Source organism: Ambystoma mexicanum, chromosome 7p, assembly GCF_040938575.1.
Source record: "Ambystoma mexicanum isolate Mex_15411 chromosome 7p, UKY_AmexF1_1, whole genome shotgun sequence".
NCBI classification, from domain to species: domain Eukaryota; kingdom Metazoa; phylum Chordata; class Amphibia; order Caudata; family Ambystomatidae; genus Ambystoma; species Ambystoma mexicanum.
This window is the reverse complement of record NC_090939.1, coordinates 935,234,318-935,249,892: the sequence shown is the minus strand read 5'-3', so window position 1 is coordinate 935,249,892 and position 15,575 is coordinate 935,234,318. Positions and strand designations below refer to the sequence as shown.

Below are 15,575 nucleotides of genomic sequence, written 5' to 3'. Positions count from 1 at the left end.
AACTGTTTGCTTCACAGGTGTAGGCAGATGATATATTGATCGTGGTGCGGGCGATCTAAATAGAAAAGTTCAGAGTTTGGGATGGGTGGACCTGCCCCCTCTTTACTTCACAGGTGTGGACCTCCCTTTTGGCAACAAAGATACAGATCAGCGTCTCTGCATCTAGTGTAGGTCTCACTGGAGAACAGTTAATGTCATACTATATGCCGATCCTTGTGCCTCTCTCTTCACGGAGGGCGCAGGTTGGTGGTGGTCATCATGTCATTTAACATTTGTCCCCAGTCCATACTACTGTTCACCTCTGCATCTGCCGAGGTTTGATCTCTAAGTAATTCCATCTCTGCCTTCCCCCAGCGATATACATCTTTCAGCCACAGTTGGATCGATGGGCCCTTCAGGTGCTTCCAAGAGATCGCAATTCTACGTTTGGCTAGTATTAGTAGAAAGGCCACCTTTTTCCTCCTGGATTTTGTACGTTTTCCCCCTGGTAGTATGCCCCACAAACATGTTTCGGGTGTATACAGATATTTACTGCCAGTCCAGGTGTTGGTCTTGTTCACAACTTCTTCCAAAAATGCTTTGATTATCTGCCACTCCCAGGTCATATGCCAGAAACCCGCCATGGCTCCCTTACATCTTGGACAGGTGTGTGGTTGCTGTGGGTTGATTGTGTGAAGTCTGGATGAGGTCAGGTATACCCTGTGGATAAAGTTATATTGGATGAGTCTAAACCTTGCGTTTCTTTACACCCTACGGGTCTGTTCCCATATTTTAACCCACTGCTCGTCTGGTATCTCCCTTTCCACTTCTCGCTCCCATTTTGCTTTCACAGCTAATTACGGGAGTATCCTCCTTCTGCTTATCTGTTGATAAAGATGTGATATCAACAATTGGTAATGCCTAACTGGTGCATCAGGGGGTTATTTTCCAGTTCCACAGGAGTGTCTGCCAACAGGGCGGTTATTCTTTTAACTATTTGGGCATAACTTAAAAGGGCTCCTTCAGGCATGTCGCATCAGTGGCGCCATTCCTGGAATGGTAATAATTTCCCTCCCTCATAGAGATCTCCCACTTTTGTGCACCCTTTGTTCCTTAGTCTAGCCCAGTCAAGGTTAGTCAGTATGCCTCTGATCTCTGGGTCAAAACTCAGCGGCAGGTCCGGGCTATATGGGTGTGACACAACAAAACTTACTAAGCGGGAGGCAGATCTGAGGAACTTCCTGGAACGACTGCTGGTGACTCGATTATCGGAGGAACAGAGAATCACTCTGGAAGGAGAGTTACGGGCAGAGGAAGTGCAGGAGGCTATGGCCCAGCAGGGAAGGGTAAAACTGTGGGGCAAACGGTTTCCCGTTGGAGTTCTGGTTGAGGCTAAAAAAGGAGGTCTCCGGGCTCTTATAGACCAATATGTCTAATTAATATAGAGACAAAGAAAATGGCCAAAGCACTAGCCAACATGCTGAGTAAAATAATTAGAGTTGGTGAAAGAGGACCAATGCAGTTTCATTCCAAATAGATCGACTAGGCTAAATATACAACACCTCCATCTGATCTTGGGGGAGCAAAACAGATGCTGTGTTTGCTGGACATTCTGGTGTTAGATTTCCAAAAAGCCTTTGACTCTATTAAGTGGGTGGACCTAATTATGGTCCTGCACTGGATGGGCTTTGGTGAGGGGCTTATAGGGTGGGTCCAGGTGTTGTAAAAGGGCTTGATGGCCCGGGTGTGGGTCAATTACATGGTTTATGAGAGGTTTGCACTATGTTGTGGCACCAGGCAAGGGTGCCCACTCTCGCCCATGTTGTTTGCACTGGCATTGGAGCCGCTAGCAGACTGGATCAGGGGGGACCCAGAGGACTCAGGATTTGTGTGGCCAGGGGAAAGGGAGGAGCAGATATCGGTGTACGCAGACAACATCCTACCTTATGTCACCAACCCAGAGATCTCTGTGCCGAGAATTATGGACATTCTCGAGGAGTTTGGTTCATATTCCGGACTGGTGATTAACTGGGAGAGGTCCATCCACTACTCGGTGAAATAGGGGGAGAACAGCAGGAGGCAGTACCCACCGCTGAGAACAGAAACAGGAAGCTTTCGGTACCTAGGGATATAAATCAAAAAGGACGAGTCGTCCTTTGTCGAGCTGAATCTTGTCCCAGCAATTAAGAGATTCGAGCAGAACACCACCCACTGGACGACCCTACTGATCTCTCTCATGGGCAGAGTGGTGTTACACAAAATGGTGACTCTGCCTCGATTTCTTTATATTATCCAACATGCTCTGTGTGGACTGCAGGCAAAATACTTTTTATAGGATTAACAACAGGATACTGAGAGGATTTATATGGGAACAGAAGACACCTAGGGAGAAATTGGAGATGTTATATAACTCTTATTGAGGAGGGGGACCGAGTCTGCCGAACTTGAAACTTTATTATTGGCCAACGCAGTTGGCCACAGTAAACGGATGGGTCTATCAGGGAGGGAGAGACACCCTTGTAGACAAAGAACTCGGGCGGATGGGCAGGGGTGGATGGGAGGGACTACTATATGGGTCAACCTGGGTTAAAGTGGGTCTTCCCATCACAGCAGCGGTGGGAAGGGCCTGGACGCAAGCCAACAAATATCTACGGTGGGGGAAAAAGCTCACGTCTAGAATCTGGGGAAATAGGCTTATTAAGGGGATTCACAATCAATAGCACAGTGAGTAGAGCGCTCACTTTAGTATTCGTGCAGAGCCTGCTGGCGCAGGTTCGAATCCGGGCAGGGCCAAACTCTGCCTTTCATCCTTCCGAGGTCGATAAATGAGCACCACAGATACCTGAGGGTTTGTAGCGCTATATAAATGCTAAATTATTATTAAATTATTATTATTATAGATGCAGGATGCCCGGGGACTGAACAGATGAGATCACTACAATTCCTTCCAACTTAGGCACGCCTTACAACCACATGTGGACAGACCAGATGGGCTCCCCCAGGTCTCCCTGACTGAATGGAATGTGCTAGATAATGAGATTTAGGGGAAACATATTTCCATCCTCTATAGGGCTTTAAGTAATCACACGACGGTGTCACTGAATGGCTTGAGGGAGAGATGTGTCAGGGATTTAGGTGGAATAGATGAGTAAGAATGGAAGGAAGCATTATAGTGCCCCAGGGAGGTGGCTAGAGCTGCAAGGTTAAAGATGATACAATTCAAATAGGTGCACAGAATATATTACTCTAAGGAGAGGTTAAGGAAGATGGGCAGCGGGGAGGACAACACCTGACCTATTTGTTAAACTCACAAAGGACCTTTATGCATTTGATATAGCATTGCCAAAAGCTGCATAGATACTGGGGGAATGTACAACGTGAGGTTGAGGAGGCCTGGGAAAGATCTATACGCTTAGCACCAAGGGGGCAATACTAGGGAGGAATATGATAGACATGACATATGCTTCCTAAACATTGCATGTATTGTGGCCAAAATGGATATAGCACAAAAGTGGATGAGTTTGGATCCCCCACAATTGCGGCATGGAGATCAGGAATGGACATGGTAGAGAGGTGGATCTGGGTTGTGTACAAGAATAGAGACTGCCTACGGAAATACAAAATCATTTACGGACAATGAGATTGAGGGAGGAGGGAGATGCCGGGGTAGGATGGGAAAGAAAGGGGATGGGGGAGTGAATACATGGATCTTGGACATTGGTAAAAGTGGACCTTACAGGAAGGACTAGGAGTGGGAGGGGGCAGAGGGTGGGAATGAGCGTGGGGTGGAGGACACCCATCAGCTGTTATTGGATTGATATACTGTTCATTGATATTTTTGGTGAACCCACCAGTGTTTAAAATGCATAATAAAAAGTTGTTTTAAAAAAACAATACAAGCCAGAGAGGGTTAGGATGGAGGGTTGCATGTGATGCCATGCAAGATACCAATGCTGGAGGAGAGGAGCTACAGGTAAGTAGCTATTTCCTTCTCCAGCATTGGATCTTTCATGGATTGACATGCTCTAGAATAAGATTACACAGCAGTACAAATACACAAACAAAAGAGGTAGAGGCGCAGCTCAACAGAAGTAACCAACTCACCTCTGGAATACTCTCATCATGCAAACAGGTTGTAAAGCACTGCTTGGCCGACTCAGGACTCCTCACTGGAATCACTATTGACGCAGTAGAACCTTGTAATGGTACAAAGAAACCTCCAAATGGCTGCCATGCAGATGTCGAGCAGGGGAACATCGAACAGGAACGCCGTAGTAGAAGCCACAGCTCTCGTCGAGTGTGCTCTTGGTCTTCCTGGCAGGGGCCTTTTGGCTAGACGATGGCAGTGGGAAATACATGTTGACAGCCACCTGCTAATGGAAGACTTTGAAAGGGATTTGCCCTTGCCAACAGGTCCAACGGCAACAAACCTTCAGAACTCCTTAGTGCAAGCCACATAGAACTTTAGTGCTCGTGCACCATCTAGAGAGTGTAAGGATCGCTCTGTTGGAGACTAAGGAGAGCCAAAGAACACCAGCAAAATCAATGGTTCATTAAGGTGAAATGCATAAGGGACCTTCGGCATGAAGGAAGGGTTCATACGCAGAACCACCTTAGACTGGTAAAAACTCAAGTAGGAAGGTTTGCAGGAGAAGGCCTGCAGTTCACCCACCCATCTGACTGAAGTAATGGCAACTAGGAATGGTGTCTAGCACAAGAGGAACATCAAAGAGGTTCTGTGTAGAGGCTTGAAAGGAGGGCCCATTAGCTTCGAGAGGACCACATTGAGTTCCCAAGCTGGAGCAGGGGCTCAATTAGGGGAAAACCCCTGAAAAAGACCCTTGAGTTTCCACTTGCTTCTGTAGCAGGACACCATAGATGTTGCTCTTACCCTGGCCAGGGTTCTTTTGCATTCTGGAGGTAGCAGGATGTTCCCAAATTATACGGATGCAGGAGCCAGGCTGTCAAGTTGAGGGATGCTGAGTCAAGGTGCAGCACTGACCTGCCGTCTCTGAAGAGCAGGTCGGGAAGCTGAGGCAATTTGATGAATGTAGCAAATGATAGGTGAAGCAAGTTTGCCCCAGCCAGGCTGGGGCCACCAGGATCATAGTGCAGTGGCTCTGTTTGACTGTACTGAGAACTCAAGGTAGAAGAGGGATCAGGGGGGAGGTGGTGTAAAGGAACATTTCCTCCCATTGGAATGAGAACACATCCCCCAGACCCACCTCTTGGTGAAACCGACTCGCAAACTTGATGCATTTCCTGTTGGACACTGTAGCGAACAGGTCGATCTCCGGATGCCCCCACTTGGAGAAGATGCTGAGAATCTAGCTTGGATGAAGTTCCTATTCATGACATAACCTGAGTTTTGTGGATTCCTGGCAGATAGAAGGGAATCAGAAACTTGTGTTAGATCACCCATTTCTACAGCACATGCACCTCTGCAGGCAGAGTCGAAGAGCTGGTCCCACCCCGCTTGTGCCTATGGTACATGGTGGTGGTGGTGTTGTCTGTGAGGTTGTGAACCACCTTGGTTTGCAGCTGTGGCCTGAAAGATGAAAGATTTCAGGGCCAGAACACTGCTCTGGACTCCAGGACATTGATGGCCTTTTCTTTGGGTAGCCACAGTCCCCATGTTTGGGGTCCCCACCCCTCCAGGGAGTCATCAGTAGCTACTGTGATTTGATGTGCCGGAAGACGAAAGGAGACTCCCTGAGTGAGGTTGAGATGATTACCCCACCATTAGAGAGGTTGGCAGAAGGATGGCATGAGACGAAGCTTGTATTGCAATTAACCTGTCATTTGCTTCCCACGGGCAATCAGGAACTCTTGAAGTGATCTAATTTGGAGCCTGCAGTGAGGGATCAATGGGATGCATGAGGACATTATTCCCAGGAGGTCCTTGAGGGAGCAGACTGATGCGATTGGCAGGCCAGATAGCTGTTGGACCTTGCTCAGTATCATTTTCACCCTCTCCTCTGAAGCTGTGCCGACATACTTGAGAGTTTTAAGACGTGCGCCCAAGAATAGCGGGTTCTGAGCAGGATGCAAGGATGACTTTTCAAAGTTCACAGAGAACCCCAGAGTTGTCAGACACTGGGCTTCATTACGGGTTTGGCAGTAACCCTGCCGGTGCTGCCGGTGGGTTGCTGCAGGACCCGTAATAATTAACTGGCGCCTGACCTCCTGGTGCCACCGGCTCATTCGAGTCTGGCGGCCGGGAAGTGAGGCACCAGTATATTTGTTAATCCCCATTCCCATAGAGTGCCATAATAGGAGTGGGGACATGGAAGCACCAGCACTGTTGCTAATGGTGCTGGTGCTTCTGTGAAGGGTTTGCCTACCGTAACTGATGCGCCCGGCAGGGTCAGACATGTCTGTCACAGCAGCTTCGGCAGGCAAAAACATGGTTTGCTGGTCCGGAAACAAGGGTGCCAGCGAGCTTACCGGCACCGTTGTTTCCGGACCAGCAAACTTATAATGAGGGCCACTGTATGGTATCCTTACAGTGTTGCCTCGCTAGTGGTAGAGATGGAGCTCACACCAACCAGTCGACTAGGTGCGGGTAAACATGGACACCAGATGATGGAGGTGGCCGCCACTGGAAGCAGGCACTTTGTGAACACTCTTGGAACTGACTTCGACCCAAAGGGCAGGGCCTTCAATTGATAGTGCCTGCCTTGGAATTGAAATTGGAGGAAACGCCCGTGCCGCCAATGAATGGGGATGTGAAACTAAGCATCCTCTAGGTCTAGCGAGGAGAGGAAACACCCTTCTTTCAGCTGGTGCAGGTTTTCTTTTTGCAGCGTTACCATGCAGAACGTTTGACGCTTGAGGAATTTGTTTAACCTCCTGATGTCTAGTAAAGGTTTTCTTCGTCCTGATTTCTTTCCTTACGAGACGGTATCTGGAGCTGCGGTAGTACGACTTAATTTGCCCCTTTTCTGTAGGAGGAACCGTACTTCTTGGAGAACCAAGGATTGTTTTTTTCTGCCTTTGGGATGAGAGGAATGGATGGACATTTTCCCATGAAGTCCATGTTATGGCCCTGCTCAATAATGGACAGCACCCATTTGTTGATGGTGATGTTCTCCCACTGTGCCACCAAGTTGGAAACCTGCCCCCCTACTGTGGTGTCGAAGTTGGGGGGGTGGCCTGGTCAGGCCTGCTTCAGAACTTGACTTCCTTGAAAACCTTTCTTTTCCAGAGTGAAAGGACTGGCAATGTTGTTGTAAAGTGCCAAGAGAACAGGTTGTTTCAGTGTCGGCTTAGATGGCTTCTAGGGTCTTGCTGACCTTCTTTCCAAAGAGGTTGATACTATCAAAAGGCATATCAACCACCTTTGACGGGTCCCCCAGCCGAAAATGTGTGGCTTTCAACCACCCTTGGTGGCCCCCATTACCCATCTCACAGAATCACGTATCTGCTATGTCCACAGCAATGGAGACGGCGTGATCCAGTGCTGCTTCCCCCTCATGTAGCAGCTTAAGCACTTCATCCTGCTTGTCATCGGGGAGAAAATCTATTATTGGTCCTAGTTTGAACCAGAGTGCACAGTCGTATCGGGAGAGGATCACAAGCGAGTTTGCCACTTTTATTGGCATCTAGCTGTCTGCCCTCTTTGTCTGGAGGCACCATAGAGGGAGAGGAAGGACTAGCCGAACGCTTATGGGCAGCTGCAGGGACAACCGAGTCCGGGCAAGGTTGAGTGAGCAGGGACTTGTGTGCAGATTCTGGGACTTTATATTTTTTTCTCAAAGAAATCCTTTTTGGGGCACTGAAAATGGGTTCCTCATCACTAGGAGGCCGTCCTCCCAAATATCCTCTAGCAGTGTAATGGCCACCATTGATTTTCTGTCAGGTAAAGCAACCCCTCATTTTTCTGTTCTTCAGGTAGAAGATCAAAATGTTTTGGGGTGCGTGCCTTAACGACATGGAAAGAGACAATCTAGTCTGGAGGAGAGTCTCTTGGTAGTAGGTCTGCTGTCTCACCATCACCGGGCACCAGATCTTCAAACTAGAAAGCGTGCCTGGTGAGCCATTTGTCGTATAGCCATCTGCACCTGTGTCCGTATCTGTAAGGGTGACTGGTGGTAAAAGTGGAGCCTTTGGAAGACGTCTGGGAGGTGGAGGAGGAGCCAGGTCTTCCCGAACAGGAAACCCACGAAGTTATGCTGGAGAAGACAACTGTGGAGTAGGAAGCCGTTGCTGGGGCTCTGAAACAAGTGTTTGTAGTTTAGCTAATATATCCATTGACACATCTCGTGAGCTGGAAGGCATGCCCATCAGGGTAGGTGCCACTGGAGGAGGATGAGCAGGTCCTTCTGGTAGAGGAAGGCCTTGCTTTGGTTGAACTGGAAGAGGCATGTTAGCAACAGGCGTCACCTTTTCCACCCCTCCTTCTGCTTCGAAGGACACAACTTCTGAATTCGCTCCCTATTGCAATATCTGCTCAGAAGGGGCTGTGGATGGACATGGGACTGCAGGCAGTTCATAAGGAAGGAGCCAATAAAAACAGTGAATGGGCACGAGTCGGCCTTGGAAGATAAAACAATGCAGATGGGGCATCGCTGTCCACAGCAACTTGTTTTGGGAATGTGGAGACTAAGGGCCTTTGAACACGAGCCTTTGACAATGCAGACATGCATGGCAATGGCGTAGGTCTAGATGGTAACTCATAAGAATTTGTAGAAAACTTGGTTGTCGACGACGTGATTGACGTAAATAACGGTTTTCATTGTCAGCATAGTTGTCTTGGTAGTTGATCAGGTGGTTGACGGAGTCACCAACAGTGATGGCATCGATGAAGGAACTGTAGACGTGGATGAGCGCTGCTTTTCCGAAGAGTGCTTTAACGACAAAGCTGTAAACAAAGGCATTCACGGCACTGAAGTGGTCAACGAGGCGATTGCAGGCATAGATGTAGACGTCAATGAGACCGTCAACAAGGGAACAGCCCGAGTGTGCGACCCATGTCCATTTTAGGCCTTCTTCCCCGGGAAGATTCTTCGTGGGACTTCGACCTCTTAGAAAGGGTGTGCAATGTAGGGGTCTGCTGCGCCTGACAGGGGCATATTTACGGACAGATGCCAAGTCATAACCCCCAGGACACCTTCATCCAACCAGGTCAATAACCTGCAGTGATGGTCCTTGCGGGTCTTGGATGAGAACGACTGACAGATGGCCCAGCTGGTCAAGTCGTGGTCCGAGTAAAGACAGTAAAGTCACTTCTCAAGAAGATATTTGATGTAAATGTTCTTACATGTCGAGCAGGACTTGAATAGGCATTTCTTACTCGTTTCTGACATCTCCATGGACTCCTGAAGGCCTCAGTTGGAATATTGGAACATCAGAAGCAATGGAATGGCCAAAAATTCACTGCAGTGGGCAAGAAGGATGCAGCAACAAACTCGAAGATTAGATGAAAACAGAGAATTCTCGACGTCTCACAACACTTAACGTGCAGTAAAAATCCTGAAGATGGCCACCACAGACCGGTGGAGCTAAGGGGACCTGTCTAATTACCTGTGGGCAGTATGACCCAACATGACTAATAGAGCAATAAAGTGACAAGCCGTTTTAAAATGCAAAGGCAAACTGCTTTAATGTTACCGAGGATTCCCAGGGGATAGTCAAGAGCATGTGAATCCATGAAACATTGAGGATTTTACATTGACTTGTTAGATACCATTTGTGATTTGCTTGAAACTGTCACATACTTAAATTAAATAAGAAGACTTTTAGATTCCAATCGTATATTACAATATAGTGGTAAAGCTGGAGCAATCCCCATTCCTGACAGTCCTACTTTGCTATCCTATTTTAATTTGGTGTTAAACTTGTACCCCTAACGTTGCCTTTTTTTCCCTCACATATATTCCATTCACCTTGCCTCTCTCGTAAATGGGTTCCTAAAGTGCCAGCTTTTTGAATTTGGCGTTCTGGATTGTTTCTGTTAACTTACGCAGGTCTGTAGTTAATGTCTGTCGGTTTTAAACACAGGGGTGGACTGGCCTATAGGGAACTCTGGAGATTTCCCAGTGGGCCTCTGCACCCTGGGCCTCTTTTGTGTGATATTTCTAAATTTTCTCATAGGAAAAGCATTGGGCTTGCTGAAAGTGTATCAAATGGGGCCACTTTGAACCTTATTTCCAGGGCCTCTTTTGGTCCCCAGTAATTCATTCCAGGGCCTCTTTTAGTTCCCAGTCCACCCCTGTTTAAACATCGAATTTAATTGAATTATTTTTGCAACTAAAAGCCCCTTTCAAGGTATTTCCATTTGCCCGGACAACTTTGCTTATCCCTATGTCAAATGTCTCTGTGTTTTTAGTGGTGTTAATAAATGTCTGTGGGCGCAAATGTCTCCCTCTGTGTAATACATTAACGATAGTCTCTCTGCAATAAATACAGTGCCCGTGCCTTCCAGCGGGTCCTTTCCCATTTCGGCCAATAGTTTCGCTCAATAACAAAGCCAGCCCCCTCCTTGTGGAAGGGCTCTTCTCAGGCTGCCGAGAAGCTGCTGCATCTTGGGACTTCAACTCTTTCCTTAACATACGAAATCTGAGGGGAAAAGTGCAAACATCCACAGAAAGTTTCACCAGATTTGTTGCGGTGAAAAATCAACATCTGAGAGTTAAATTAAATAATATGTGCATACAGCAGCAAAAAAAAAATATATATATATATATTAGATTTTAATGTTTCATTGTAACACTCACAATAAGGAACTAGCCCTGTAAAACGGCTAAATGCAATCAATATACCTGCCCTGAACTAACTCTAAAAAATACACATTCTAAAAAAGTTGCTAAATTACAACTCAACTCTGAGCTCCTGATACAGAATCCATTTTGTGTTTTTTCTACAGTGCTTTGTGGCAGTTTCACCAATTCAAACTTCATGAGGTGGGGATCACAGAGGGAATGGTCCCAATCGAGTCCAGCATTTCTCACCGCAGCCTACCATAATGATGATAGTGCTGGCCAGTAAGGGCATGGCAGACACCATTAGTTGAGAAAGTTTAGGAAGATGAAAATCATTCGATCAAACTATTTTGACGAGCCAATTATAAGCAACCTCCCTTGTGGATCAGGATGCAAGAGCCTTTTGGGTACGAAAGTTTTCCGGTGCATTGTGCCCGACGATTGTGAGAGGTGGCTAAGCAACATGACTTACAAACTATTGAAATGTAATATGAAATGATCATGTGATACACAAGCAGAACTACTCTTATCAATAAAGATTGCTCCCACTAACAATGCTAACCCAATTCAACCTCACCAGTAAAAACATGTGACCATTCCTAGTACGGAATGTAACCTGGTAAAGCATTCAAGGATCATTTCTGTAGCTATGGCTAAAGTTTATAATGATATCCCCTATGAAGGTATAGGATAGACAGTGCTTCAATCTTCATATTTCTCAAAATGTGTAACAGCGACATTTGTTAACACATTTATTTGAATGAACATAAACATTGAAATGAAGATGCATGCACACATATATTTGGCCAAATAACCAGTACTTGTAAAATGTAGTCTCTCATGGAACAGAACATGGACAGATGAAAATAAATGAGAGCCTGGAAGTGTCAATTACCTTGATGTATGCACAGAGACCGCGAAGAACTAACTGCTGGGGTTTGCCTTTCGGGCCGTGTCCATGGTCCTATTTAAAAAAAACACAATTAAATTAATACTCAACAAGGATTGCTACACAAAATGTGATTGCCAGTTTGAATTGTGTTATATTACATTTAAACCATCAGTTTCCATATCAACCACAATATGAGAGGGATATTGTCAAGAGATCTTTAGCATATTCTTTCTACAACAATGTTGGTGCTTTGGTTATATGATGTACGTAATCAATATAGTAGTTAACCACAAAAGAAATGGGGGCAGCCTCTTCAAGCACACTGGGCCTCATTACATGAGTGAGCAGCAATCGATACCGAGTTAATGTCAGCAATCAGCGATCATAGATTCCACTCGCAGGAGGCGACTGCCGATGAGATCCAGGATAATGAACCTTAGCAGAGGTGTCTGTGCGTAGAAATACTGAAGTGGTAGACAATTCCTTTCAGCTCCAATGTGTGTGATAAAGTACTTTTACCTAGCAGTGTGCTACATGAAACCAAACTCCACCTGTTGATTCCTGAAGTACTGAAATACATTTCAGCATTACAGTACTGGTGGAATAAGGGGAATCAACATCTGGAATTGGGCACGCCTATCTGCTCAGTGTGTTTTGTGACTATGTCCCATGTTGGAGGCTAGATGATGGGTCTGACATGACTTTGGATGTCAAGAGCCACCACCTGATCCGAGATGTAGGTCCTGAGGTGGAACAATGAGGATCGCCACTCCCAAATGGTCCTGGGACAGGATCTAGAAGGATCAGGTTATAGAGAAGAGAGAAATTACAAACCCGGGTCATCAGGTAGCCTCATGATCAGTTGCTAACTCCCTTTGGAATCCTGTGAGTTATGAGCTTTGAATGAATACCACTGTCCCCCGGCTTTGAGTGCCCCCACCCTCCAGCAGCTCTGTTGAATCCTTTGCCAGCGGAAAGTAAATGCCGTATTGCAGACCATTAGTGTCCATTTCACACACAACACGAGAGGAACACTGTCAAGAGATCTTTTGCATTATTTTTCCCACATACATTTTAGAGTTTGCATTACATTTTGTACATTGTCCCATAAGTATTAATATATGTATTTAATCGCACCAGAAAAGGGAGTGGCCAAGCAGGTAAGTGATTCATTGGGCCAGGTGCCTCTCAGAGCCAGTGAAAGATGGACCCGGGAGTGGATTGCAGAGAATCCATCCCAGAGTCACTATCCCTTGGCCCCTGGCAGCTGGCAATGCACAGTCACATTAGCACTGCAAAGCCCTTTCCCTTTTCAGTAAAACAAACATGGAGGTGATTGGCAGACACGTTGGTGCTAACCCACTTGCAAAGTCTGCAAACCCACAAACAACCACACATTCTCTGAAGAACATGAAAATAGGGTTACAACCATCCTTAATCCTCCAAAACTGTACTTGCCTACACAAAAACCACACACAAGTGTGTTCCTTCCACATGCTGTTCACCAAGACCCTTCATGCACATACACACACACACATCTATAATGGCTGCCAGGCTTGATATAGGCTCATGATGCCCCCCGTTAGCCTCAACTTGATACACGTGAGGTTTAAAGCAACAGCCAATCCCAACTATCCAACAAATGGCAACCACAGATGCAGAGCCTTATCCAGATTTCCACCTACGAGGAGAGGAAAGTACCTTAAAGGGTTCCATGTGTTAAAATCGTGGCAAAAATGGCTGTGGACACAAAATATCGCGGCAAAAGCCCCCGCACCCTCTGGACCCATTATACCATTTAAGGAGAGCGAGGGACACCCCCGCAACCCACAATCTCCTTAAATGGTGTAATGGGATACACCTTCAAACCACAGCATTTCTGGCATGATTTTTTGTACAGGCGACATTTCTTCCGTGATTTTATCACTGCATACCCCTTGAAGGTACATTATATAAGCAAAGCATCTCAGTCTGAGAGTGTTGGTTGTTGGAGCAGGTTCTAGCTGGCGATTAGAGGAGTGGTTCCATGTGTTAAAATCGCGGAAAAAATGGCCATGGACACAAAATATCACGGCAAAAAGGCTGTGGTTTTGCCGCTGCAATCCATGTAAAGGATGTGGGGGACATCCCTGCAACCCCCGGACCCTTTAAATGGTGTAATGGGGTACACCTTTAACGGGTCAAACCACAGCATTTTTGCCACGATTATTTGTACAGGCGACATTTTTGCTGCGATTTTATCACTGCATACCCCTTAAAGGTACATTACATAAGCAAAGCATCTCAGTCTGAGAGTGTTGGTTGTTGGATCAGATTCTTGCTGGCGATTAGAGGAGTTTTGTGTATGATACAAGTATTGTGAAGGAATGGATGCTGCTGGAGGCGAGAGGCGGAGAAGGAGCCTGGAGGAGGGTGTAACATCAGGTGGAGGAGGTGAAGAACTGGAGGAGGTCATTATAAGAAGAGGAGGTGAGAGGCTTGAGGAAGTGGTAACATCACGAGGAGGTGGTAAAGAGTTGGAGTCACAGGATTATTAGTAGAGGAGGTAGTCTGGATGGCATAATAACATCAAGAGGCATTGGTAAATACAGCAAGGAGGCAGTTGTACCAGTAGGAGGTGGTTAAAGGCTGGCTGATATCATTATAAGAGGAGAAGGTGGTGTTGTGTTGGCCCAGGCAGGTTGAGATGGCAGGAGAAGGTACAAGACACTGACAGGGAGACTAAAGCAGCAAGGAACTCAGAAGGAAGGAGGATACAGGGGTGCAACCCTGTAGGTTGGAAGTGGACTTGGGGATTAGAGATTTGCAGTGGAAACTCCTGGTTCCAACTCCAACCCCTAGAGAATCTGCTGTGCCTTCACTACAACTAGTGGGGGCAATGCAGAAGAACATCAACAAGGGATTCCAGGGTGCCAAATAGAATGAAACTTGTGGTGGTCTATTTCTTTTACATAGCCATATTATTGGACCTAGGAAAGCTAGCATGTGAATAGGTGGCCAGTAGTGACAGCCACCCTGAGATCAGAGAACAGGGCAATTCAGGTTGAAATACTCTGCTAGGTGGTTCTTGAGACGCTTGGTTTGTTCATTTGAATTTAGTGTTGATCCTTTTGCCCTGTTAACAAAAGACTGTACACCTCATCTCCTGAGTCTAGTCATTAGTCCTACCCAGTCTCTTGACATTGTGCATAGAATGTGATGGACGTCTGACCTGCCTCTAAGATAAAAAAAAAAGTATCTTACTGTGCCCACTGCTCCTGTCCCCACAAGAGCCATCCTGAATTCGACGAGTGGGATTTGTACAACACTGGCACGGTGGCCATCCAGCTAAAGAGACAGGCTCTGTTTTATACTGGACTGAGGTTTGCTCTCTTGGAAGGGACCTGTGGACACATTGCCCCTTCATGATCAGGTGTCAACATCTGCTCCATGATGTACACCCAGGGAAGGGGTATACAGAAAATACTTTAGGTTTTCACATTAATCACCAGCCTTATGTCTAAAGGCCAAACCAAGAACCTAAAGGACCCCTGGCAAGCTAGGGCAGGCCATTGTGGCAAAAGTAATAAAACAGGAGAGGTTTTCTTAGATCGTTTACTTTCATGAAACGGGATGTAGAAGAGTTGGGTTACAGGAAAGAGAGAAGGTTACAAGCCCAGGTCAACAGGTACCCTCATGAGTCTTTGCGTCTTTGTTGACCCCCTCTGATACTCCATGAGGCCTGGCATTCGAATGCCAGATCTTGTCCAGCGGGAAGGGACCCCAATCTTTGTGACTCCCCAAGACAACTGGCAAATCTCTATCCAGCTGATATGAAAGCTCCTCATGGAGGTTATGGAGAGATTGCTGTTCTCACTAAGAAGGATGTCTCTTTAGCTTGTCTGTGAGAAGTTGCTTGCCTCAGAGAAATGCAGCATTTCCATTCAGAAAAGAAGAGCTATTGACATGGAAACGAAAAATATGTTTGATAAAATGAAGAGATTTGTTACAATGGCACCAAT

General features: G+C 46.5%; 1 protein-coding gene across 2 annotated transcripts in view; it reads right to left on the bottom strand.

Moving 5' to 3' along the window:
• The window catches only part of IMPG2 (interphotoreceptor matrix proteoglycan 2), a 901,957-nt gene that overhangs the window by 25,067 nt on the left and 861,315 nt on the right, over positions 1-15,575 (bottom strand). For both annotated transcript variants that reach the window (XM_069637266.1, XM_069637267.1), the window contains one exon: positions 11,578-11,646. In XM_069637266.1, coding sequence (XP_069493367.1) covers positions 11,607-11,646 — 40 coding nt within the window. In that variant the 3' untranslated portion in view covers positions 11,578-11,606. The remainder of the gene's footprint in view (positions 1-11,577; positions 11,647-15,575) is intronic.